This window comes from Choloepus didactylus, chromosome 19 (genome assembly GCF_015220235.1).
Source record: "Choloepus didactylus isolate mChoDid1 chromosome 19, mChoDid1.pri, whole genome shotgun sequence".
In the NCBI taxonomy this organism is placed as follows: domain Eukaryota; kingdom Metazoa; phylum Chordata; class Mammalia; order Pilosa; family Megalonychidae; genus Choloepus; species Choloepus didactylus.
In genome coordinates, this window is record NC_051325.1 from 38688664 (window position 1) to 38714884 (window position 26221).

The 26221-nt window shown below is 40.0% G+C and overlaps 1 protein-coding gene across 2 annotated transcripts in view; it reads left to right on the forward strand.

Moving 5' to 3' along the window:
* The first annotated feature begins 250 nt into the window (after positions 1-250).
* The window catches only part of ACSS2 (acyl-CoA synthetase short chain family member 2), a 44216-nt gene continuing 18245 nt past the window's right edge, over positions 251-26221 (forward strand). The window contains exons 1-2 of one of the 2 annotated variants that reach the window (XM_037811113.1): positions 251-517; positions 4406-4601. In XM_037811113.1, coding sequence (XP_037667041.1) covers positions 340-517; positions 4406-4601 — 374 coding nt within the window. In that variant the 5' untranslated portion in view covers positions 251-339. The remainder of the gene's footprint in view (positions 518-4405; positions 4602-26221) is intronic. The other variant, XM_037811114.1, reaches the window with a different exon arrangement.

The window sequence follows — 26221 nt, forward strand, 5'->3', positions numbered from 1 at the left end:
TGGCCCCGCCCCTCCACTGTCACTCCGTGGTCCCACTGTCTCTCCTGCCACGCCCAGTCTCGCCCCTTCTGCTTTCACTTTACAGCCCCACTCCTTCCGGCAAGTCAGCTCCGCCCTTGTCCCCAAGCAATCCTCGACTTTTCCCTATCACTGCCTTTGCTAACCTTGGTCCTGCCCCTACCAGGCATGGCCCCGCCCATCCCCGGGTTCGTCAAAGCCACGCCTCCACCAGGAGACCCCGCCTTCTCCACAAGGCCCCGCCTCTACGCCAGCCTGTTTTCCCCGCCCGGGCACCCTCCGCGACCTCAAAGACGACCACGGTGTTCGGAAGTTGGTGCGATGGGGCTTCCCGAAGAGCGGGGCCGGAGCGGCAGCGGGAGCGGGGGTCGGGAGGAGGCTGGAGCCGGGAGTCGGGCACGGAGTTGGTCGCCGCCGCTCGAGATCAGCCGCTCCGCGCACGTCCCCTCGCTGCTGCGCTACCGCGAGCTGCATCGGCGCTCTGTGGAGGAGCCACGGGGTGAGGCCGGGCCCGGGCGGGCGCGGGGGGCGGTGAGGAGAGGAGGTTCCCTGGGGAGTGAGGAATTGGAGTGGTTCCGCGAGGAAATGGGGCCTCTGCTTACGAATAGGGGTTTCGTGGGGAGATAGGGGTTCCCTAACAGTTGGGGGAAGGGTTCCTTGGTGACTTGTGGGTTTCTGGAAATGTGGGTTCTGTAAGGAGATGCTGGTTCCATGAGGGAAGAATTGAAGTTCCTTGAGGAGATGGGGAGGGATGTTCAGTGAGGAGAGTGAAAGTTTCAAGAGAAGAGAAAGAAATTCCTGAGGCTAGAAGAGTGTTTCTAAGGGGCCAAGCGTAGCCTTGAGGGGAGGACGGCCCTGAGGAGAACTTTCTTTGCCTCCCTTTCACACCCACTCAGCCATTGCCTCCTGGGACTAGTCTTGATTAGCTTTGACTGTTGAGGGGCAGGAAAAGGGTCTAGTTCCATACTGGGATCCCCCAAATTAGTAATGGGGTCCAAGAGTTATTTTAATATTCCAGAAAGCCCAATGGAAACTACTCAATATAAGACTAAAGTTTTTTCTTTGATTTGGGCTGGGATTGTAATCTCTTAGAAATTCCATGGTGTGTGCTACTGGGACAAGCATGAGCCAGGAATCAAACTCAGAAAAATCTAGATTTAGATGCTGGCTCTGCCACTCGTTTGCTGTGGAGTCTTAGGCAGACTTTTAAACTTGTTTGAGATTCCTTTTTCTTCATCTATAAGATAGTGATAATAATACCAGCCACATGGGTTTGTGTCAAGATTAGATAATAAGTAAAGCAAGCATTATGGAGTGTCTGATGCACAGTAGACATTCAGTAAATGTTTGATAACGACATGGATGAAGCAATTACAGAGTGATTTAAGGCAAGATCAAAGCAAGTGTAGAGCGGTTGATTGCTGCAAGCAGTGTCCAAGTTTGAATCTTCAGGCCTATTTCCACTTCTCTCCCCCCTCTATAATTTCTTCCCCTTTATAAGTTCATTTGTTCCCCAGGGATGAGCTATTACTGCCATAATAACAACTTCCTATTCTATATATCTAGCCTTATACCTGGCATCTCACTTATGGTCCCAAATTTCATATTCAGCATGACTATGACTGGCCTTTACCAGCTTTCCCTCCCAAACCTGCTCTCCTCCCTGATTTTCTAATCTTTGTCAATGGGACCATCCCAACAATAAATGTCTGTCATCATCCTTTCCTCTAATAAAATCTATTATTTATAGATTGTTTTCTGCTTGCCAAGCAGAAATCCTGTATAATTGAATATGTCTTATCATCCTCCATGTTACAGAGAAGGAAATTAAAGCTTAGAGAAGTTAAATAACTTATGCGAAGTCACAATGCTAGTTAGTGATGGAGCTGGGATTTGAACCAAGGCAGTCTTAACTCCAGAACCTATACTCCTAATAGCTTGGCTATTATTCCTCTTCCATGATCCCATAATATGCTTGTCACCAAATTCTGTCAAATACTCCTTCAAAATGTCTCTCAAGAAAACAGCCTCCTAATTTGTTTTCTTCCCCCGGTCTCATCCACCTTCTCTTTCGCAGGTAGATTTATCTAAATACCATTAGGTTGATATTCTGTAAACAGTGCTTCCATAGGTTATCTAAAAAACTTCAAATAGTTCCCTATTGTCTAGAGTTTCAAATTAAAATTCTGCCTTTCTTTAAAGACCTCTGAATAATCTACCCCACCCTACCTTTCCATCCTCATTTCACTGCTACTCCCTACCACATCCCTCATTCTAGATAGATCTCTCTCATTGATAAAGAAAAGTTCCTTTCCCACCTCCTTGCCTTTGAATGATCCCTCCTGCTTCTCCTAGCTAGTCCAATCCCAACGGTTTCATAGAGCATTCCCTAATCATCCCAGGCAATGCTCATCTTTCCTTTTTTAAATTTCTTCAGTACTTAGAATCTGTACCATCAAAACATGCAGATTTCAACACCTCCACCCCACCCCCCCAAAAAAAGTAAGCACAAAACTCAGTTTTCTTCATTCTTTATTGATGGACATAAATGTAGTTCATAAATAGTTTTAAATAGCGTAAGGTTAATATTTTCACTTAAAAATATTTTTAACTATACCTCTGAGAGTCTATCTGACTTTATATTCTGGCCACCAGCTGTGTAGTCCTCAGGAGTTTCCTACTTTTTCTCATCTATAAAGTTAGGATAATTAATATATACTTCATCAGGTCATAGTATCATAAAGATTAAATGAGATTAGCCCAGTCCCTGGTACATTAATGGCATAACGGTGGCCAGGTAGTATTTTATTATCTTGCTAGTTTTCATCAGTTTCTTATTGTTGAGCTTTGAGTTGTTTCCAGAGTCACTATTATAAATAGCTTTGCTATATAAACACCTTTGTAATAATCACTTTTTTTTTTTCCACTTTGGGATTATTTTCTTTCTTTCCCAAAGTTGAGTTAGCAAATGTAAGGGTATAAAAAGGTTTATGTTTATGGCATTACCCTGCTATCTAGTATAACTGTGCCCCTTTTTTACAGTGTCATTATTGTACAGGGCCATCAGGTCATTAGATTTAATTATTTTTCTTTACCTTTGCTAGTTTTATAGGTATATAATGGCACCTTGGGGTTGATTTAATTTGGATTTCTTTACTTGATTGCAAGGTTGTACACCATATGATTTAGATTTCAATTATATTCTGTCTTGTATTTGTTATACTTATCTCTCCACCTAGACTGTCTAAACTGCAAATCATCTGACCTTGAGCAAATCATTTTGCTTCTGTGAATTTGGTGTCTTATCTGTGACATGCTACAGATAATTTCTACAGTTCTTTACATTATTAAGGTTCTAAGTGTCTCTCTCCCCTCTAGGTCTTGATCCAGTCTGAGACTATTGCTCTGCAATAGCTTGTTTACCTATTGAGCACAGACAATATATATTCTAGGAGCCATTTTCTCCAGAGTTGCCCTGGTAGACCTTTTTTGAAAAAATGTAAATCATGTCATTCTATTGCTTAATATCCTTGAATAGCTCCCTGCTGCTCTTAGGATAAAGACCAAATTTCTTATCATGCTCAGAAGGACTGCAATTTCTGCCATTCTTTGCCTTATTCTCAGTGCTTCAGACTCAGAAGAATTCCTCTTAACATGTACCTTTGGTTCCCTCTCATTCCATAGCACTCTCTTTTCTCGTGAGGGAGTGAAGGAAAATTCTATTTATCTTCCGGATTTTAGCAAAAATGTCTCTTCCTCAGGGAAGTTTTAAATATTGACTTAGTGATTGCGTTACCTTGGACAAATTATCTAACCTCTCTGAACCTTGGTTTTCCAATCAAAATGAGGGTGAAAATAATGCCTACCTCCTAGGGTTATGGTGAGGACTAATAAGATAATGCATATAAAAAGCTTAATGCAATATCTGGCACATAGCAAGTAATACTTAGGCAAATAGTAACAGAAGAAGGAGATGTTCAATAAGTAGTTGTGAGTGAATGAACAAATTAAGAGAAAAAAGAAATGGTCCTGAAAGGCTCCATGGGTAGAAGTTTTATGTCTTTCATTAATTCATTAAATATTTTACTGAATACTTATTATGTGCTAGGCATTGTGCAAGGCTAGGATATGAATAGATGGTGAAAAAATGGAGTGGCAGTTTTGAGGACAGAAGGAAGAAATTTGAGTCAAGATTCAGCCCATAGGAATAGAAGGTGGTTTATTGCAGTGGTGGGTGATAATATTAGACAGGTAGAGGGACTCGGGGGTGCGTCATAGAGTACAGGGCAGGGAAATTGTGACTTGATCCTGTACAGACTGGAGAATCATCTGAGGCTAAATATGTCTAAGAAGCTTAGTGATGTCTGGACTTCCCTTTCTGTTGCAGAGTTTTGGGGAGACATTGCCAAGGAATTTTACTGGAAGACCCCATGCCCTGGCCCATTCCTCCAGTACAACTTTGATGTGACTAAAGGGAAAATCTTTATTGAGTGGATGAAAGGAGCAACTACCAACATCTGCTACAATGTACTGGACCGAAATGTCCACGAGAAAAAACTTGGAGATAAAGTTGCTTTTTACTGGTAAAATATTCATCTTATATTTTGTGGCAGATAAAAAGTCACCCCTCATATTTGTATAGTGCTTCATAGTTCACAAAGTACTTTAAAATCCATGAACTCATCTGATGCTAGCAGCATCCCAGTAGAGTGTCATTAACTTTATGTTTCAGAAGAGGAAAAACACCTCAAGGAAGTTAAATGACTTCCCCCAAAATCACGTAACTAGTTCATGATAGAGCTGACATCCAAAGCCAAATGTCCTGATTTCTATCTAGTGCAGTGACTTGTGGTTGGAGAAGAGGGAGGGGAGAGGCTAGAAGGAAGAGAACAGGACTGAGTAGCTTTGTTTCTCATTCTTCATTTGGCAGGAAAATGAGTATTGGGTTTCTCATTACCACCACTACCACCATCATCATTACCTCTTGTTGAGCTGTGTGCCAGATACTACACTAAGTGCTTAACAAAGATTATCTCATTCGATGCTCACAACTAAGAAAGCATTGTTATTTTCCTCATTTTACATATGTGAAAATTGAAATTCTGAGAAGTTAAGTGACCTATCCAAATTCATACAGCTAGTAAGAATCAGAGGTGAGTTTCGTACCTAGGCAGTATGATTCCAGAGCTTATACTTTTAACCACTACACTGTACTACCCCTCAAATTCCCTGTGTTAGCCTCCCAACAGCCTTGCAAAATAGGGATTCTTAACTCCATTTTACAGATGAAGAAATGAAGCACAGAAGGGTTATGCTGTAAGTGGTAGAGCCACAGTTCAAACCCAAGTACGTCTGACTCCTAAGCCCTTGCTTGTACCGCTAGGCCATGCTACATAGCTGTAGAAGAGGTATTGCTATACTGATTCTAAATAGGACTTTGTTGTTCCACTGATAGGGGTGTTGCTTCTGCCACCACCCATAAGCCCTCTGAGAATTGATTGATTGTTTAAGCTAGCCAAGGAGAAGTTGTTTGGCTGCTTCGAGGAGCAGTTAAGTTGCTACTCAGTCAACATTTGCCCAGTTTATATGATATATGGACAGGCGCTCTAACCTGAGACAGGAAATTTAGGTTCTTGTTCCAACTCTACCACTAATTTGCTGTGTAACCACAGGCAAGGCATTTAACTCTCCGAGAGTCTGTTTCTTCTCCCATAAAACGGGATAATAATTCCACTCTTGTCTTTCTGATTAGCTTGTTATGAGAACCAAGTGAAATGATGTTGCAAATGTACTTTATTTATTGGAGAGCACTGTACAGAGTGAGTGGTCCGTTATCATACTGTCGTTGCTTAATTGGGGGCCACTTTGCCACTGAAACTCAGTCTGTTATGGCTGTTGAGATGCTTGTGTCTGAATTTGTCCCTGTGTTGAAAGAACTCAGATGCCTGATGAAGGACTGAGAAAACACACATCAGAGTTTTTCTGTTACTACAGATTGTTTCAGAATCTTGAGACACTAGTTCCCCTATCACCTGTACTTGGGCAGGTGATCTAGAGAGCCTCTCTTTCCCCATAGACTAGATCAGTGTTTATCAAAGAGTGCCCTAGGAAACACGAATTACTGGGAATATGAGCATGGACTTGAGAATTCATGTAACAAGTGAATCTGAGAAGCACTACATAATAAATTACCTTTGTGGTGTTCCCAATGCATATTAACATAGTAAAGGCTCCAAGAAGTCCTACAGTAAAGAAACCTGATTAATTTTGTCTAACATGGAATTTCCCAAATTTATTTGAGCCCCAAACACTTTTTGCAGCATGCTGTTAACATCACAAGAAGCACTATTCTGTGGAATATCAATTTGGGAAACACTAGATTAGATAATCTCTAAATTTACTTCCAGTACAAAATTCTGTAACTCCATAACAAGGCACCTCCTCTCTACTTTACATTGGTCACTTGCTCAACAAGACTTTCTGAAACTATTGGGTGCTTAGCCCTTTGTTAGGGGCTATAGATACAGGAGTAGAGGGGTGGGAAACAAGTACCATATGGGTCATTATTATTCAGTTCTTTTATGTTCAAAGTAAGGCAAAAGCAAACTATATATAGATTACATTTGTTATAAATAAGTAAAGTGCAAATATGCCAGATATGTAGTTTTTCTTTGTTAACTCCATATTTTTAAGTAAAAAGTAATACTTTTTAGAAAGTATTGACTTCCTATTATGATAGAAGATTCTCATATACCCTTCCAACTTCCTTTCCCCAACTTCCCAATATAATTATACTTCTGCTTTTCAGTTAACTCAAATCAATTTTACACAATTATGATTATGTAAATATAATTGTTCATTGCAGAGAATTATATTATGATTGCATTTCATTTTTTTCTTTAACTTTTTATTTTGAAATACTTTCAAACTTACAGAACAGTGACAAAAATAATACAAACCCCATACACAGAGCTCCAATAGACCCTTACTTCTGCAGATACCCAGATCCACCAATTTTAACTTTTTAGCACATTTTCTGTATCATTCTATCTGTCTGTCTGTGTCTGTCTGTCTATTAGTCTATTTTCTAAACATTTGAGTATAGGTTGTATACATCAAGCTCCTTGAACACTTAGTACTGCCATGTATACTTCCTAAGAACAAGTATATTCACTATGTAACCACCTTAAGTGTAGTTATCAAATTCAGGCAATTTAACATTGATATAAAGCTTATAGTCTATATTCCAATTTTTTCATATGTCCCAAAAATGTCCCCTTGAGACTTCTCTCTTGCTAGATCCCTTCCAGGATCATGTCTTGCATTTAATTATCATTGTCTCTTCAGTTGCTCTCCCTTCCTTCCTTCCTCCCTCCTTCCCTCCCTCCCTTCCTACTGTGCGAATATATGTACAACACAAACTTACCCATCTGAACCACTCCCAAGTATACCATACAGTGGGATTAGTCACATTCACAGTATTGCAGTGTCTTCACCACTTTCCGTTATGGAAACTTTCCCACCTCCCCAAACAGAAACCCTACACCCATAATGCATTAACTCCCCATTCCCCTGACCCCCACCCCTGGCAACCTCTAATTTCTGTCTCTTATCAGCTAGCAGATGCACATCCTCTAATATTTTCTTTGTAGTTATCAGGCGCTTAAATTTAATATCCCAAATCTGTAACAGTCTTGTTTGCTTTGATAACTTAACTTCAATAGTATACACAAACTATGTTCCTGTTCCTCTCCATCCTCCCCACCTTTATGTAGTTCTTGCCACAAATTATATTTATTCATTATGAACCCCAAACCACTGATTTCTCATTACATTTTATGAATTTGCCTTTCGGATCCTGTAGGAAGTAAAAAGTGAAGTTATAAATCAAAAATACAATAGTATGATTGCATTTCATTTTATGTACAGATTTTTGTTTTTTCCTTAGTTAATAATTGCCTGCCATTTTTTTCTTGCACTATCTGCCTTCATCTTGTACTCAATATTTTCCAAATTCTCTATGATATAATTTATTTTATTAAGTCCCTTCTTTTCCCTAAAGTCCTCTATTGGAGCCCACCTTCTTGTCTAATTTTTATTGATTTTTTTAAAAATGACATTTTTTTCAGTGATTTGTTCCAGTTGATCTTCTTCTTATAAAGTCACAGTATGCCTTTCTTCTTGACTTAAACCATTATATTTAGATGTAGTGGCATTAGCAAATCATATTTGTAACTCATGCCTTGTTTGGGGACATGCCTTTTGCATATGCTAAAATAATCCTCAAAGGAAATAGTGCTCTTAGGAAAGTGCTCTGAATAGCCAAAATTGAGCCATATTAAGGAAGAATTTGGCCTTTTACTTTTGGCTTGACACATCATAAAGGTTCAGGGAATAATAATATTTTTAGAACTTGAAGTGACTGCTAGAGGCCATCTAGGCCAACTGTCTTTACAGATGGGTAAATTAAGGTTTGGAGAGGCTAAGTGATTTGCCTGAGAGTCGCATACTTGCTTGGAGACCCAGCCTAAACTAATTTCCAGATATCCTCACTCGTAGTCAATTATTCTTTTCACTATACTATGCTTGATGTTCCCTATTTATTATAGGTGTCCAAAACTCAGCTGTGACAGATGAAAAGAGAAATTTTCCATGTTAGCCAAATTCATATTGTTCTTAAAATATCCAATAAAATGTATTATCAAGTTTAAATGGCCCAGAATATGATTTCAAGGAATTTACATTCAATTTGGGAAGACTAAATAAGCCTATATAAAACATTCTGAAAGCAATTATGGACCAAACTGTAAAGAGTCCATTATACAAATAGTTCACAGGAGAGAGAAAACTTTGTAGGAAGGCAGTATAACATAAAGATTAAGAAAATGGGCTTTGGTGTCAAACTAACCTAATTTGAGTCTTGTTTTTACCACTTACTAGCTGTAAGATCTTGGACAAGTTACTTAATCTCTTTGAGCTGCAGTTTTCTCAGCTATAAAATGGAGATAAAAATAGTTTTTAATCTCATGGAGTGTTTGACTGAACAGGATACCAAAAACTGTGTGTCCAGTTCCTGGTGCATTGTAAGTGAAGCATTGTTATTATATTGGGACGGTGAGAAGACCAAGTCTGTTTGAGGTAAAGGGTTTGGGGAATTTAATTTATTTGTTCATACATACTTATTGAGCTCTTGCTATGTGCCAAGGATTATTCTAAACAAAAGAGACGAAGTCTGAATAGAGCAAAAGTCCCTGCCCTCATGGAAGATATATTCCAGTTTGAGGAGACAGGCAGTAAACAAACAAAACAATAAATATGTAACAGGTAAAGATAAATGATAAAAAAAATACAATGTAAGTGAAAAAGGAGTGCAAATGCAGAGTGGAGGATTGGTAAAGGAATCTCTGATAAAGGTGACATTTGTGCAGAGATCTGAAGGAAATGATGGATAGTTGGAGTGTGGGAGAAGTATTTCAGGTTGATGAAAGAGCAAGTGCAAAGGCCCTAAGGTGCAGCAGTGTGCCACGGCCTCTTGTGTTTGAAAGATAGCTAGGAAATTAGTGTAGCTGAAGTAGTGTAAGCAAGAGAAAGAGAGAATAGTAGGAAATAAGGTCAGCAGAACATTAGATCATGTAGAACCTTGAAAGACAGTGTAGACTGGTTTTTACTCACAGTGAAATGAGGAACCACTGGACACTTTTGATCATAGGAGTAACATGGTTTCACTTATATTTAGAATCAGTCTGTCTTTTGTGTTGAGAATAGACTGTAGCAGGGCAAGAGTAGAAGCAGGGAGATCAATTAGGAGGATATTATAGAAATCCAGGTGAGAGATGATATTGATTTGGTCAATATCTATATCTATTTTGAATGAATAGAACCTGGAATTTGTTGACTTGAATTGTATGTAGGGCATGAGAGAAAGAGGAGTCAAATTTGTCTTCAACTATGGATGAGGTCAAGGTATTAGGAGATCTTGACAGTTTGGTGGGAATAATGAAAGGATTTTACACTGTGGAATGATGTGATCACAGCTGGGCCTTTAAAAAGATTAATCTGGATACATATGAAAGATGAAATGGGTAAAGTGGGAGTGTGATGAGAGTGTGAAGCCAGAGAGCTGGGAGTTTGTTATTCAGGATAGAGATCCCTGAACTGGGATGCTGCTGGTGGGAATGGAATGGAAAGATAAAATTTTAGAGTAATTTAGAGGAAAGAAACCAGCGTAGGTAATTGAAAGTGTAGGTTATGGGGATCAGGGAAGAGGGAGGAGTCAAAGGTCCCTTTGGTCTATATAATGCTTTGCCTCTTTCCAAGGTACATGTTCATCTGATTCAGGGCCAAATTTGCTCTATAAAACAAGACTTTGGTTCTAACCTATCTTTACCCCTAGTGTGGCAGGTAAGAGTGTTTATGGGGATTTATATGTATGTGAATGAGAAGGTAGTCAACGACAAAAGTATTGGGATAGTCATTCAGGCTGAGATATTCAGTGAGGGATATTAGGGGTAGCTGAAGGAGTGGGGGCTGGTCAGTTGAAAGACATTAAGGGACAGTAGGGCATTTGGGGGATTAATTTAAAGGCATATAGGGAAAGGGTAGAAAGAGTGGTTGGTGGCTGATAGTCCAGTGATTTATTCAAGTTGCTCAGTCTCTAGACTATTCAGGAGAGGTCCCCAGTCACCAAAGCCTGAGAAATTTGGTATAGTTCATTCTTTCCATTGTTTACTTTGGGTTGCCTCTGGCTATCACTGTCTCTGTACCACCTCATCCCCAGTTGAAATCACTGCTGTCTCTCTACAAGCACATACTGTGTTTCAATCATTTCTTAGAAACTGGAGCTGTTGAGAAGCAGGTGACTTTAGGGGTGACCTTAGGACAGAACCTCTGCTTCCAGAGTCCCTCCCTGTATGGTCCTGAGTATGAATTCCAGGGTATGGCATTTAGAATTTCCCAGATCCCTGTGGGGTATGTATGTGTGTGTACTTGAGAGTGTAGGGATGGTTGGGTAGGCTGAGGTAAGAGCATGTTCTGACAAGAAAATTGTCAAGGTGACATGGAAAGCCAGAGGCCTAGAGTCTGTTGTTCTAGCATTCATATTCAGAGACTCTGTTCATTATCTAGGTTCTAATCCTGGAGTTCAGATCAGTGATGGGTTGGGGTTTTTTGTTCCCCCATTTATCTTCACTGGTTTCACAACATTGGGTCTACTGATTAAAATATATGTGATAGGGAATATTTGAGAAAGAAGATGGACTCAAACCATCTCTTCCCCTCTCTGGGCCTTCCCTTTGTGGGAGTAGTAGGAGATGAAATGCAGATAATTTGCAAGGTCTCTTCTGGCTCTGTTCTTCCAGAACTCTATCACTGTTTCTGAAGAGGAAGTTATCTTTAGAAATTCTGTTGCAACCTGTGGTGACTGTATCGTGACTCAGTAGGCAGGCTGGGTTCTGTTGAGATGGTGAAAGAAAGGGAGGACTTTAGAAGGTCTGGAGTGTAGGGGCTGAGGAAAGTGTCAGTTCCTCTTGCCTGGGGATAATACTGTAACTTTTGAGGCTTAACAGGAATTTATTGGTTCATGGTTTTCAGGGACTAGAAAGTTTGCTTCCTCCCTGGGTTAGTATCTTCTGGCTAGCCAGCAATCTTTGGGGTTCCTTGGCTTTTCCATCACATAGTGGTATCTTTCTCTTTTGGGTTCTGTTGACATCCAGCTTCTAGGTGCTCCCCATGGCTTCTCTTTCCATGTGCAGTTTCCTTTGCTCATAGAACTTCAGCTATATTGTATTAAGGCCCACCCTCAATCAGTTTGAGCACACTCTAATAACATCTTCAAAGGTTCTATTTATAAATGGGTTCACACCCACCGGACCAGGTTTGGGACCTAAACATGCCTTGTGTGGGGAATGTGATTCTTTCCTCAACATGAGCTATGTGAGGAAATATCTGTTCTTGGGAACAGTCTTTCTCCACTTAAATCCAGTGGGAAAACTGTGGAAGAGGGCTGGAGGATTTCATGTTTGCAGCGGATCTCTAATCTTTTCCTCTCACTTCTCTCTACATTTCATGACCCTTGACACCTTCAAGGACCCCTCTCTAAAGTGGTGAAAGTGAGACATATAGGCCATGCTGTCCAAGTAGTCATTTTCTGGGGAAGTGGGTGGGATATAAATAATAAATATATTGTTCCTGAGACCGTCTTGAGGCCTGTTTCAGTGTCCTGAACTCTAAGTCGGTTACCTGAGTTTGTGTCTGGGCTGACTTCTTATACCGGTGTGTTCAATTAATATTTAATGGAAATGGCTTTAGATAATTTACTGCCCTTTTCTGAGCCTTCTTTTTCCAACTGTAAACTGGGAGGTGGGGGGCGGTGGGCAGGAGGTGGTGGACAGGATACTTGTTAAAGTTACTCCTGGCACTGACCTTCAGAATTAAAGTCACAAATGTAGAGAACTGTAATAACAAGGCAGCTTAGAGAGGTTGGGGGAAGGGGAGGAACCCAGTACTGACTTCATGTTTTTATTAAAGATAGCTGATTTTGAAGGTAGCAGGTAGAGGCATAGGTTCTTGCCTTGGGGAGCCTCACAGTTACGTCAGTAAATATAAAAGGCATGGAGCTGAGGATAGCACTTCTCGCTTTTCCTGGATTAGGTTTGGGAGAGATTGGACACTAGTAATGATTATCAATGTCTGACACGTTGAGTGAGCTTCTATCTGAGAATTTTATACTCATATCCAACCCTTAGATTTCATTTGTCCCACTTCCCATAGAAAAGTCGGAATTCTACTCCAATATCCCCACGTAAAACAGTCCCCATAAGTGATCATTCTGATTCTGGAACACTACCAAGACCACCGAGTTCACTCACTAAGAGTTCACTCACTACCTGTTTCATTGTTGGATAGCTCTGTTACAAAATTCTTAGATGTATTCCCTCCCTATAATCTTTTCCCCACCCCATCCTCTGAGCTTGGTCTTAATTCAGTATTCTGGGGCCACTTAGAATAATCCTATTCTTTCTCCCATAAGATGGCCCATCCAATATTTGAAGGCAATTGTTTTATTCCTTTGCCAGGCTGAACATAGAATTATAGGAATTTAAATCTAGAAAGGGTTTTAAAGATTACCTATTTAAGTAATTCTCAAAAATTTTAAAGCATTAGAATCTTTTCTTCAAATAAAATCATATATATATATATATATATGTATATATATATGTAGTGATTAATAAGCCTGAATTCTGCCTGGGTTTAAATCCCCACTCTAACACCTACCAATTACTTCACCTCTTTAAATCCAGTTTTCCCATCTGTACAATGGGAATAACAACAGTTCCTATGACATAGCTTGTTATGAGGAAAAATTGGAATAGCCTATGTAAAGGGCTTGGTGCTTGGCAAACAATGTGTTAGCTATTTTTATCATTATGCCAAAGCCCCATACCTAAAACACGTAAGAGCAGAGCTGATCTGTTTGAAGCATAGAGGGAGGCCCAGAGCCATATTCTCTTGGCCTCTCTACTCTGTCACTGTAGTCCCTGTGAGGTGTGTGTATGAAACCTTCCTCTAGGGATCTGCAAAGCTCAGTTTAAACACCACTGATCTAGTCTGGTGTTTTATGGATGAGGTAATAATGAGTCTGCATTCCAGATTCCTTATATTAAGTGGTTTTGGAACAACCCTTTCATCATTCACATCATTCTCCTCTGGACATACTCTAGTTGACCAATGTGTCTTATTTAGTATCCAGGTATATTCTGCCTCTCACAGGGTACTATTACCATTCTTGCTCTGACCTTATGTTTTTCTATTTACTCTCATAATAAACTGTCTCCCTGTGCTGTACTTGTGTATTTGTTCCCTTGTTCTTTTGAACCTGGGTTTGGCTCACAGCATCACTTGACAAATGAGAACTTGAGGCTCAGAGGGTGGAAGTGACTTGGCCAGGGTCATGTAGCAGTTGTAACTTCTGCACAGGAGGATATTTATATTCCTTTGTCTAGACACTGTGCTTTTTCTCATACGGTCTTAGCTTCTTTGACAATTTGTCACCTGTCGAACCAGTAGTTTACTTTGCAGATTTAGGGTCAGCTTTAGAAATGTGGACTATAATTTTTAAAGGCTAAAGATATTAAAGGGCAAATTTCAGAGAAGTAACATCCTTTCCTTAGCTCAGATGTGTTCATTTATTCATTCATTCAATTTTTTACTGAATATTTACCATATATAGTCTGCCTACTCCCTTGAGAATAGGCTTTTGTGGGCATGGGGTGATAGCAAGGAGACCAGTAAAGGGCACTTACTATTGTTCAGGCATGATGTTATAGTGGAAATAATAGCGGAGGTAGTGAAAAGTGGTCAGATCTTGGATATATTTTGAAGGCAGAGCCCAGCAGGATTTGCTGATGGATTTTCCACTAGTTGAGATCAAGAAGACACTGGAAGGAGAAGCTCTGGGGAAAGATCAGGAACTTGTTTTCACACAAATAGATGTGAAATTCGGCTGTGATAAATGCTAGGAACGAGACATACATGAAGCATGGGTACCTATTATAGGGGCATTTAACCTAGCTAGAAAGATAGGGAGGGCTTCCTTAAGGAGGTAATAGGTCAGCCAAAATCTGAAGGTTGAAAGGGAGCTAGGTATATGAAGAGCCAGGGAAGAAGCATTTCAGGCAGAGGGAACTGCAAGTGCCAAGGTCCTGTAGTAGGCCCAGAGCACAGGGAATGCAAGAAATAAAAGGAGGCCAGTGTGGCTGGAGGGCAGGGAAGTTAGGCTAGGAGAGAGTTTGCATGAGAGAAGGGTGGAAAGATAAACAGGGTGCAGACCCCACAGCAGCTCAAAAGGGAAGTTTTGTCTTTGTCTGAGAGTAATGATCAGCCATGGAAAAGTTTCAAGTAGGAGTGTGACATATTAGGTTTACATTTTGAAAAGATCACTCTTTTGATAATGTGAATATTAAAAAGAAAAAAAAAACAGTCTAGCTTAAAGGGTGTGCAGACAGAGGTTCTAACCACTGCTTTGTGACCTATCTCATGCAAACTTTCTCCTAGTCTAACCTCCCTGTCCTCCAGCCGCACTGGCCTCCTTTTCTTTCTTGCACTCCCTGTGCCCTGATGACAGTCTCCTGAGCCTCAGTTTCCCGACCTTTCAAATTGGGAATAACAGTTCTTGTCCTGCCAGTCTTGAAAGAGTGCTACAATGATTAGTTGAAATAACAGATGAGAAAACATACTGAAAAGATTTATTTATTACTATGAGGTGGTGTCATTGCTCACAAATATCACACATGTTGGAGGGTGTTGTTAGGCAGAGGCATTCAAGACTGGGAGCCTCAGTGAGTTTTCTACCCCTTCCAAAATGTCCTTTTTGGTGAATGCTTTGCCTTTTTTTCTCAGCAAAAAGATTTTATTCAAAATCAACCACATCCAGGAACTGTTTCATGATTGACTACACCTGACTTAAGTTACTTGTATTTTTTTGCATCCCTTTGGTGATTTCCTCCTTGATCACTCTTTCCTAAGATTGGTCTTAGGTGGTGGGCAGTTTTAGATCTTCCTAATTAGAGATTTTAAGCTTATGAAAGAAAATCTTGCCTCTTACTCCTTTACTTTTGTGAGTTGGCCACTCTGGCAAAGGTTGCTCCATCCCTCTGTGGCTCGGGATTTTAGCAGGTAAAAAGTATTGTTGAGGGGAAGGAGTGGCAGGCTTTGTAGCCTCTCTGGCTTTTCTTAACCTACAGAATAAAGTTTAAAGTAGGCATTTGGGACCCTATATGAGCCCTCCATAGTCTATATTGGCAATCTTTTTTTTTTTTTTAATTTTCAGAACATTGTCAAATTTATAGAAAAGTTGCAAGTACAGTACCCATAACTTTTTTTTCCCCTGAGGTAGTTAGGAGTAAGATACAAATCCCTGAATAATTTATTGTGTATTTCCAGCAAATAAGGACTGTCTCCTACATAACCATAATACAACTATCAAAATCAGAAAATCAATATCAATATACCCTTAACATCTGAAGTTTTGCTAGTTGTCCCAATAATATGCTTTATAGCAAAAGGATTCAGTTCAGAATCACACAAAACATGTAATTGTTATGTCTCTTCAGTCTCCTTAGGTCTAGAATAGTTCCTTGGTCTTTACTTGACTTTAATGGCCTTGATGTTCTATCTTTTCAATTTTACAGCCAACAAAATACAGCTACACTGAATTGGTTTGATTCATTTAATCAATTTAAAAAATTTTTTAAATTTCAAGAATGTTTCAGCAAGGACTACCATAGGGTTGCCAACTTTAAATTTTGTGAAGTAAGGATATTTTTGAAATTATGAATATCACCTTATGTCACTATCATTCAATTAAAAAGAAAAATATTTCAGTTGCCTAAGAATAGTCATGACAACAGACAATAATGGCACAAAGTACAGTCCTTTACAGTGAATGAATTTAGCTTCATGAAAAAAATACCACTGGTCCATAGGTGAAAAACACTGTCTAGGATTGGTATTGGCCTGTACACTGGCCTGTGCTTGTCTGCCTCTCTGTCTAAGCTAATGTTGTTCCTTCTACCTGAATCAGTAGGTTTCTTACCTGGGCCAACCTAAGTCCTGCTTATTCTTTAAAAACCATCTGAAATACCACCTTTTTAAAATAAACTTTTTGTTTTGAAATAATTTCAAACTTAGAGGAAAGTTTCAAAAATAGTACAAAAACAATATAGAGAGCTCCAATATACCCCCTACCCAGATACCCAGATTTACCAATTTTAACATTTTGCCACATTTGCTATATCATTCTATCTGTATCTATCTAGAGAAGATCATATACATCATGCTTCTTTAATGCTAATTTATTACTTACATGTGTATTTCCTAAGAATAGGATATTTACTTATGTAACTACATTAAGTACAGTTATCAAGTCTAAGAAATTTAACATTGATATAAAACATAGAATTTATATTCCAGTTTTTTTCAATTGTCCCAATAACGTCCTTTTGGGCATTTTCTCCAGTTATTAGATCCATTCCAGGATCATGTATTACATTTGATTGTCATAGTCTCTTTAGTTCTTTCTTTTTTTAAATTGTGATAACATATATACAACATAATATTTCCCATCTCAACTAATCCCAAACATTACAATTCAGTGGCATTAGTCACATTCACAACGTTGTGCTACCATCACCACATTCCATTACCAAAACTTTTCCATCTCCCCAAACAGAAGCCTTGTACCCATTATGCATTAACTTCCCATTGCCCCTCCCCCCTGCCCCTGGCAACCTGTACTCTACTTCCTGTGTGTATGAATTTGCATATTCTAGTTATTTCATATAAGTGAATCATATAATATCTGTCTTTTTATGTCTGGCCTCTTTCACTGAACATGGTCTTCAGTTTCTATCCATGATATAGCATGTATCAGAACATCATTCCTTTTTATGGTTTAATAATATTCCATTGCATGTATATACCATATTTTGTTTATCCATTCATCTGTTGATGGGACTAGGGTTGCTTCTACCTTTTGACTATTGTGAATAATGCTGCTAATGAATGTAGGTGTACAAATAGCTGCATACTAGGTACCAGAGGATGCGTTGATTTGCTCAAGCAATGATACCACATCTGGAACAGCAGCTGCAATTGGAGTCACCACCTGGTTAAATTTATGATAATCCACTGTCATCCTCCAAGACTTATCTGTTTTCTGCACATGCCAAATAGGAAAGTTGAATGGGGATGTGGTGGGAATCACCACCCCTGCATCCTTCAAGTCCTTAAGAGTGGCATTAATCTCTGCAATCTCTGTATGGATCTGGTATTGCTTCTGATTTACTACCTTGCTAGGCAGGGGCAATTCTAGTGGCTTCCACTTGGCCTTTCCTACTATAATAGCCCTCATTCCATGAGTCAGGGAACCATTGTGGGGATTCTGCCAGTTGCTAAGTATGTCTATTCCAATTATACATTCCAGAACTGGGGAAATAATCACAGAATGGGTCTGGGGACCAACTGAACCTGAGCTAAAACTCCATCAATTACCTGACCTCCGTGAGTTCCTACTCTGACTGGTGGACCAGAGTGATGTTTTGGGTCTCCTGGAATTAATATCACTTTTGAGCCTGTGTCTAATCATCCCGAAATATCTGATCATTTCCTTTTCTCCAATGCCCAGTTACCCTGATAAAAAGCTATAAGTCTCCTTGGGGAAGGCTGGAAAGAAGATTAACAGTATAAATTTTTGGCAGCATAACAGGGTCCTTCCCCAAGGGTACCCAGCCTTCCCCTCATTCAAGGGTCTCTGGGTCTGTAAACTGTCTCAAATCTGGCGATTGAGATTCCTAGAATTCTTCTGCTTATACAGATCAAACAAGAATTTTAGTAGCCTGCCTGCTCATCTACTAGCCAACATCATAAGTCTCTGTGAGTCATATTACTTTGACTGCTACTTTGAGTTGGCTGTCCATTATGGTAGCCACACCCACCTTGTCTTTGGTGATTAACTGCTGCCACGTGGTTTTGCCAACTCAGGATACGATTATCCCCATTGTGTTTAAGGATTCCAGCTCAGTGACAGCAGTTCCCACAGTAATATCTCATCTACAGAGAAGGGCAACTACAGAGCTCTTCAGGGATGATAGAGCTAGTCTCACAAATTTATTCCTCACAGTCTTGGTAAAAGGTGTGTTCTCTGGACATTCCTGGGTTGTATGAGCAGGTCTTCCATGATAAGTCCACTCTAACATTCCAATCTCTCTAAGCCTTTGGATCCCTTCTGCATTATACCAGGGCAGTTCTGGCATTTTGTCCTCAGGTAATGTCAGCCACCTTTTGATCCACGTTTCAGCCAACCACCCAAACAAACTTTTAACACCCTTTCTAACTCCTTGAGCAGAAATCTCTGCTTAATGGGCCAATATCAATAAAATTCAGCCTGATCCAACTTTATATTGCTTCCACCGTTATCCCACACCCTTAATATCCATTCCCACACATATTACCCTGATTTCTGTCTATATAAATTGGAAAATCATGCAGTTCTTTTGGAGTATAGCGTTCTTCCTCATGGGTTACACTTTGTACCTCACCTTTTGGGGCCTGTTGGGACTTTCATCTAGTTATAGGTCTTGAAGAAAAGAGCAATGGTGGGGGTTGGGTCATGAAAACAATTAGAAGTATCCTTCAAGCCAGTTACCTCAGGGCATTCCATTGCAGTTTCATCTGGTGACACAGAATTAATCTCTCCAGAGGAGTGAGGGCTGTTACCCTAGGGGAGATGGTTGTAGGTTTAGCAGGCACTGAAGGGTTAATCTCTTCAGGTGGAGGGGTTGGATGGCAGACTCCTCAGGGCAGACTGGAGGTTGGGAAGCTGTTTCCTCCAGGCAGGCTGGAGGTCAGTAGTTGTCTCTTCAGAGCAGGCTGGAGATTGGGTGGCTCTTTCCTCTGGGCAGACTGGAGGTGGAGGGACTGTTTCCTCAGGACAGACCATTACAGGTATACCTAGCAAAGACTCAGCAGAATCCAGGGTTCCAGTGTCCCCAGTGCCATCGTTATCAACTCATATGTCCCCATCCCAATTTTCAGGATCCCATTCTTTTCCAATTAATGCCTTTACTTTAACAGCAGACACCCTGCGAGGTTGAGATTTTAGTTTATGTTGTAAATCTGCTACTCATACAGTGAGACTCTGGGTCTGGTTTTCAGAGCTCTGAAGTCTGTGGCCACAGGAAATAAGATTTTCTTTCAGGGCACACATAGAAACCTTTATATCTTTCATACTGCATTTAAGTTGTAAATTTGAAGCCCTCAGCTCATCCCTTTCTTTTGTAACTGTATCCAACATATCTGAGAACAACCAGCCGACATCATTATACCTCTTAACTCCATAAAATTCTTTCACCCAACGCCTTGCCTTGTACAAGAATATGATTAGGAGAATCAAATGGTGATATTTTGTGTATCTGTATTGCCAACTCATGCCATGGACTGTCAGTGCCATCTTGATTATTGGAGATAGAGTCATTAGTGCCTTTGAATCTAATCAGAGTAGAAAACCAATTGTAAAAGCCCATTTTAAGATTCTGTTTCTCAAGAACCAGTCCTGGTACCAAGCTCAGGGTTCTCTAAGGAAACAGAACTAACAGGAGATATCTGTAAATATGAGATTTTATAAAAGTGTCTCACGCAACTTTGGAGATGCACAAGTCCAAATTCTGAAGGGCAGTCCACTAGCTGGCAACTCCAGTGAAGGTCTTCAATGAACTCCCCAGGAGAGGGTGGCTGACTGAAGGAGAAATGAAAGTTCTCTCTTTTCCCTTAAAAGTCTTCAACTGATTGGATTAAGTGCAATTCATTGGATTCACTCATTGTGGAAGACACTCCCTTAGTTGATCCTAGATGTCATCAGCCACAGATGCAATCAGTTGACTGATGATTTAATAAACCAGCCTTCTGGTTTATTATCCAGCCACGAAATCTCCTTGCAGTTTCAGTTAGGCCAGTGCTTGCTTGACCAAACAACTGGGCACCATTACCTGGCCAAGTTGACACATGAACTTAACTATCACTAAGGGTAATGGTGAAAAAGAGAGTGGGAAAGGAGAACCAACTCCAACAGATCAATGTTGGGAAAGACCACATATGGAAATTGAGGATCTATCTGGATATTTATTCTCTTAAAACTCTGCCTAGAGGTGCTGAACTTCCTCACCTAGATTGTTGCTAGTGTTCTCACGAACATTGGGAACTGACGGCCTGATGTGCTGAGCCTGCTGTCTTGGGGCTGGCCTCTGTGAAGCTGGTTGCTGCAAGGAGAGGCTAAACCTGCTTTTGTATTGTGCCTAAGAGTCTCCCCACTGAGTGCCTCTTTGTTGCTCAGATGTGGCCCTCTCTCTCTAACTATTTCTCCTTGGCGGGTGATCTCGCTGCCCTACCCCCTACGTGGGAACTGACTCCCAGGGGTGTAAATCTCCCTGGCAACGCAGGATATGACTCTCGGGGGTGAATCTGGACCCAGCATCGTGGTATTGAGAACATCTTCTTGATCAAAAGGGGGACGTGAAATGAAACGAAATAAAGCTTCAGTGGCTGAGAGATTTCAAATGGAATCGAGAGGTCACTTGGGACATTCTTGCGCACTATATAGATAACACTCTTTAGGTTTTAATATGTTGGAATAGCTAGAAGGAAATACCTGAAACTACCAAATTCCAACCCAGTAGCCTTGACTCTTGAAGACGATTGTAAAACAAGTAGCTTACAAGGGGTGACAGTATGATTGTGAAAACCTTGTGGATCGCACTCCTTTATCCAGTGTATGAATGGATGAGTAGAAAAATGGGGACAAAACCTAAATGAAAAATAGGGTGGGATGGGGAGGTGATTTGGGTGTTCTTTTTTATTTTTATTTTTTATTCTTATTCTGATTCTTTCTGGTGTAAGGAAAATGTTCAAAAATAGATTGGGGTGATGAATGCATAGCTATTTGATGGTACTGTGAGAAGTTAATTCACACCATGGATGATTGTATGGTATGTGAATATATCTCAAAACTGAATTAAAAAAAAAAAGCTGCAATGCAAAACAAAAACAAAAACTCTGCCTAATAATTTAAACTATGCTGTCTACCTAGATAATAACGAAATATTGTAATGAATATTTTTGCATGTGTATTTTATGCTTGAAAGGCCTAATGTCACATGTAAAATGTCCCTGGCAGTTCTTCACACTTTCCTTTTCTGCTCCAGGCATGTTCCTGCTTTGGGCAGCATTCCAAATGCTATGATAATAAAGGATCTGAGAGGGAGGACTCCCTCGTTCACTTACTTTGGGCGTTCTTAGGCTTTGGTGAGGCTAGTATGGGGCACAGGATGGTAGGAACAAGTGTGTGTGATTTTCCTCCTATAAGCAGGTATATAGGCACTGGGAAAGGGGTTACCATCTGTAATGGCCCAGGTTCTGCCTTCTCAACAGAGACACAGAATCCAACTGACAACAAGGCTACATTGGCCAAGGGGAATAGGCACAAAGTCCCTGGACCAAGGCCTGAAAATAGCTGGCAAGAGGACAGGTTGCAATAATAGCCCAGACTGTAGGACAGAAGTTCCATACCCTGAATCTCAGTTCCAGGGGCTTCTTGTAGTCTCTCCCATGGCAGAGAATCCAGGTCTGAGCCCACAGTAGCGGCTCAAGAAACTTTTTGATATGCCTGAGTCCCATTCCACAAGTTCCGTACTTTTTTCCTCTCTATGTCTACCATTTTTCCTTGCCAGTGCAGCATGTATCTTTTTTGTTTGTTTCCTCTGTTATTCTGTCTTTCCGTCTATGTTTTCTCTCTCTAATCAGCCTGGATCCAGCTGGTCATATGTGCAGAGATGTTTGTTTATTCATTCATTGTTTTATCCATTCATTTCACAATTATGTATTATTAAGTACCCACTGAGCATTAACCTTTGTGGTAGGCACTGAGAAGAAACAGTTAAAAAGATATCTTGCCTGCTTTAAGAATGCACAATCCATTGAGGGAGACAGATGTGTGTATATGACTATAATGCTAGAAAAATAAGTGCCAAGTCATGTCTTTATGCAAATAGAAATAATTAAAAAAAATAATGCTAAGAGACAATCTTTCTGGAAAGGAAGGTAATATATAGATGTCTATTCCCTTCAAATTAATCTATATATTTATTACAATTCCAATCAAAATCCCAATGAGTTTTTTACTTGAGATATAATTCACATACCATGCATTTTACCCTTTTAGTGTGTGCAATTCAATGGTTTTTAGTATATTCACAGAGTTGTGCAGCTATCACCACAAGCAATTCTACAATATCTTCATCACCCCAAAAAGAAACTGTATACTCATTAGCAGTTGTACCTCATTTCCCCTAACCACAACCCCCACTCTCAGCCCTAGGCAACCAATAATCTACTTCCTGTCTCTATGGATTTGCCTATTCTGGGTATTCATGGAGTCATACAGTGTGTTGACTTTTGTGTCTGGCTTCTTTCACTTAGCATGTTTTTGAGGTTTATTCATGTTGTAGCTTGTATCAGTACTTCATTCCTTTTTATGGCTAAATAAGATTCCATTATATGGATATGCCACATTTTGTTTATCCATTCATTAGTTGATGGAATTTGGGTTGTTTTCAGTTTTTGATATTATGAGTAATTCTGTGATGAGCATTCATTTACAAGCTTCTATATAGACATATGTTGTCAGTTATTTTGAGTGTAATTGCTGGGTCATATGATAACTATGTTTAATCTTTTGAGGAATTGCCAGATGGTTTTCCAAAGCGGCTGCACCATTTTACATCCTTGTTGGTAGTGTATGAGGGTTTCAATTTCTCCACATGCTTGCCAACACTTGTTATTATCTGTTATTTGATTATAGCTATCCTAATAGGTGTGAAATGTATCTCATTGTGGTTTTGGTTTGTATTTCTCTTGATCATGTCTGCTTTTTGAAGAATGGTCAGTACAGATCTGGCTTTTCTGAGCCAGAGGGAGGTACAAAAGGTAAGATATCTACGGTTAGGCAGGCATTTCATGAATGGACCACTGACTGTGGTTTTTACTCCAATTTCACCAGTCTTGTAGTTAGTGGAAAGTCCTTCCAGATTCTAGTAATAGGATGACAGTAGATCCAAGTGTTTGAATCAGGAGTTGGGTGAAACTGCATTAGGAATTGCAAGGTAGACATTACTTAAAACCAGAAATCCATGGTGTTTTCAAAATCAACCTTTTCTAAGGAAGCCAGGGAAAACCAAACAGAATGACAAGTTTCTGATTTTACCTTAAAATCCATCTGTGGTGGACTTGAACCCCGCAGTTCTCAGAGCTTCTGCACTTTGATTTTCTTCCTTATGCAAATTCTGGTCCTGGAAAGCTCTTTTCAACGACCCTTATTGGAGGGTGTGTCACTTAGAAGGAGAATGCCCTGAACTAGAATCGCCTAGACTCCAGAACTGCACCGTCTAAGATGGTAACCACTAGCACATATGCCTATTTATATTTAATGTAATTAAATTTAAATAAAATGAAGAACTCAGTTCCTCAATCACATTTCAAATGTTCGATAGTCACACGTAGCTAGTGGCTACTATATTGGACAGTAATGCTTTAGAATAAGCTGCTAACTAATGTGCAAGTGACCTTAAGGCTATCACTTTCCGTTTCCATGCCTAAGGTTTGTCTGCAAAATGAGGGCAGTGGATCTAAAGCCCCGTCCTGCACTAGCATTCTAAGTGATTTGTGATTTGTTCAGTCTTTGTAGTGTGCCCACCTCACAATTTATTCAGCCCTTCTCCCTCTTCACTGTGGCTGGGGCAGGAGTACCCAGAGGGAACATTAGGCTATTAATTGGCCAAATTATATTGCTTCTACTCCCTGCTTGACGAGTAAAAGGGAAAGTGGCTGGAGGGTATACTTATATCTGAGTTTCTCTTACTTGTGCAGTGCTTTACGGTTCATAGTACCCTTTCAAAATATTTCCTCACTTTACAGAATCAAAGAATCTCAGAGTTGGAAGTGCCTTAAAAATCATCTCAAACTTCAGTGAACATGTATCACATGAGGAGCTGTAAAACGAAAATTACAAGGCCTCACTTCCTGGAGGATGATCTAATAGAATGAGGGTGTCAGGGTTGCCCTTATCCAACTTGCATAATCCTATGCTGTAGCTATGTAGGATGGGACCTCGGAATCTGCATTGTTAACACTGTCTGACCACCCTTTGAGGAACATTGGTCTTGTTTAGTCCCCAACCATGTAATGGAGTCTGCTCTTTAGTATCCCTACAAATCCTAGCTTCTACATGGTATTTCTAAAGTTAGGGAGCTTCAGAAGGAGTACCTTCTATCATTGGACAGTTCTGACAGTTAGAAAGGCCTTCTTTATATTGAGCTCTCCAAACTGACCAGCTCCCAGCTCTCCATTATAGTTACTTAACACTAGTTTGCCTCTTCTTTCGCACAATAATCTTCAGATTCATTCATTTATTGAGCACCCACTGTGTGAAAGTTTCTGTGTGTGGCACTGGGGACTCAGCACTGAACAAGACCAACTTGGTCCCTGCCTTCATGAAGCTTACAGTCCAGTAGGAGAACAGATGATAAGTAAAAAAGAAAAAAAAAGTCAACAAATAAATAACAAAAGAATCACAGTTTCAGAAAAATGCTGTGAAGGAAATAAACAGGGCTCTGTGATAAAGAATAACAGAAAGAGGTGATGCTACTTAAGGTGGTCAAGGAAAACCTCACTAGGGAGGTGACATGTAAGCTGAGATTTGAAACATAAGACAGAACAAACCATTTGGAGAATTGGGGAAGGATAGTAAAAGAACATGGCATGTTCTTTCATTCCAGAAGGTTAGTGTATTTGGAACCTAGTAAACAGAATGGCAGAATGGCAGAAGACAAAACTGGAGAGGATGCAAGGCATATAAGTTTGGATCTTCTTTGAAGTGCAGTGAAAGCTATTAAAAGGTTTTAAGTAGGAGGTGATATGATCTAATTTATGTTTCTCATAGATTATTATTTTTTTTTATTTTTTTAGTCATCATTTTATTGAGATATATTCACATACCACACAGTCATACAAAACAAATTGTACTTTCGATTGTTTACAGTACCATTACATAGTTGTACATTCATCACCTAAATCAATCCCTGACACCTTCATTAGCACACACACAAAAATAACAAGAATAATAATTAGAGTGAAAAAGAGCAATTGAAGTAAAAAAGAACACTGGGTACCTTTGTCTGTTTGTTTCCTTCCCCTACTTTTCTACACATCCATCCATAAACTAGACAAAGTGGAGTTTGGTCCTTATGGCTTTCCCAATCCCATTGTCACCCCTCATAAGCTACATTTTTATACAACTGTCTTCGAGATTCATGGGTTCTGGGTTGTAGTTTGATAGTTTCAGGTATCCACCACCAGCTACCCCCAATTCTTTAGAACCTAAAAAGGGTTGTCTAAAGTGTGCGTAAGAGTGCCCACCAGAGTGATCTCTCGGCTCGTTTTGGAATCTCTCTGCCACTGAAGCTTATTTCATTTCCTTTCACATCCCCCTTTTGGTCAAGAAGATGTTCTCCGTCCCACGATGCCGGGTCTACATTCCTCCCTGGGAGTCATATTCCACGTTGCCAGGGAGATTCACTCCCCTGGGTGTCTGATCCCACGT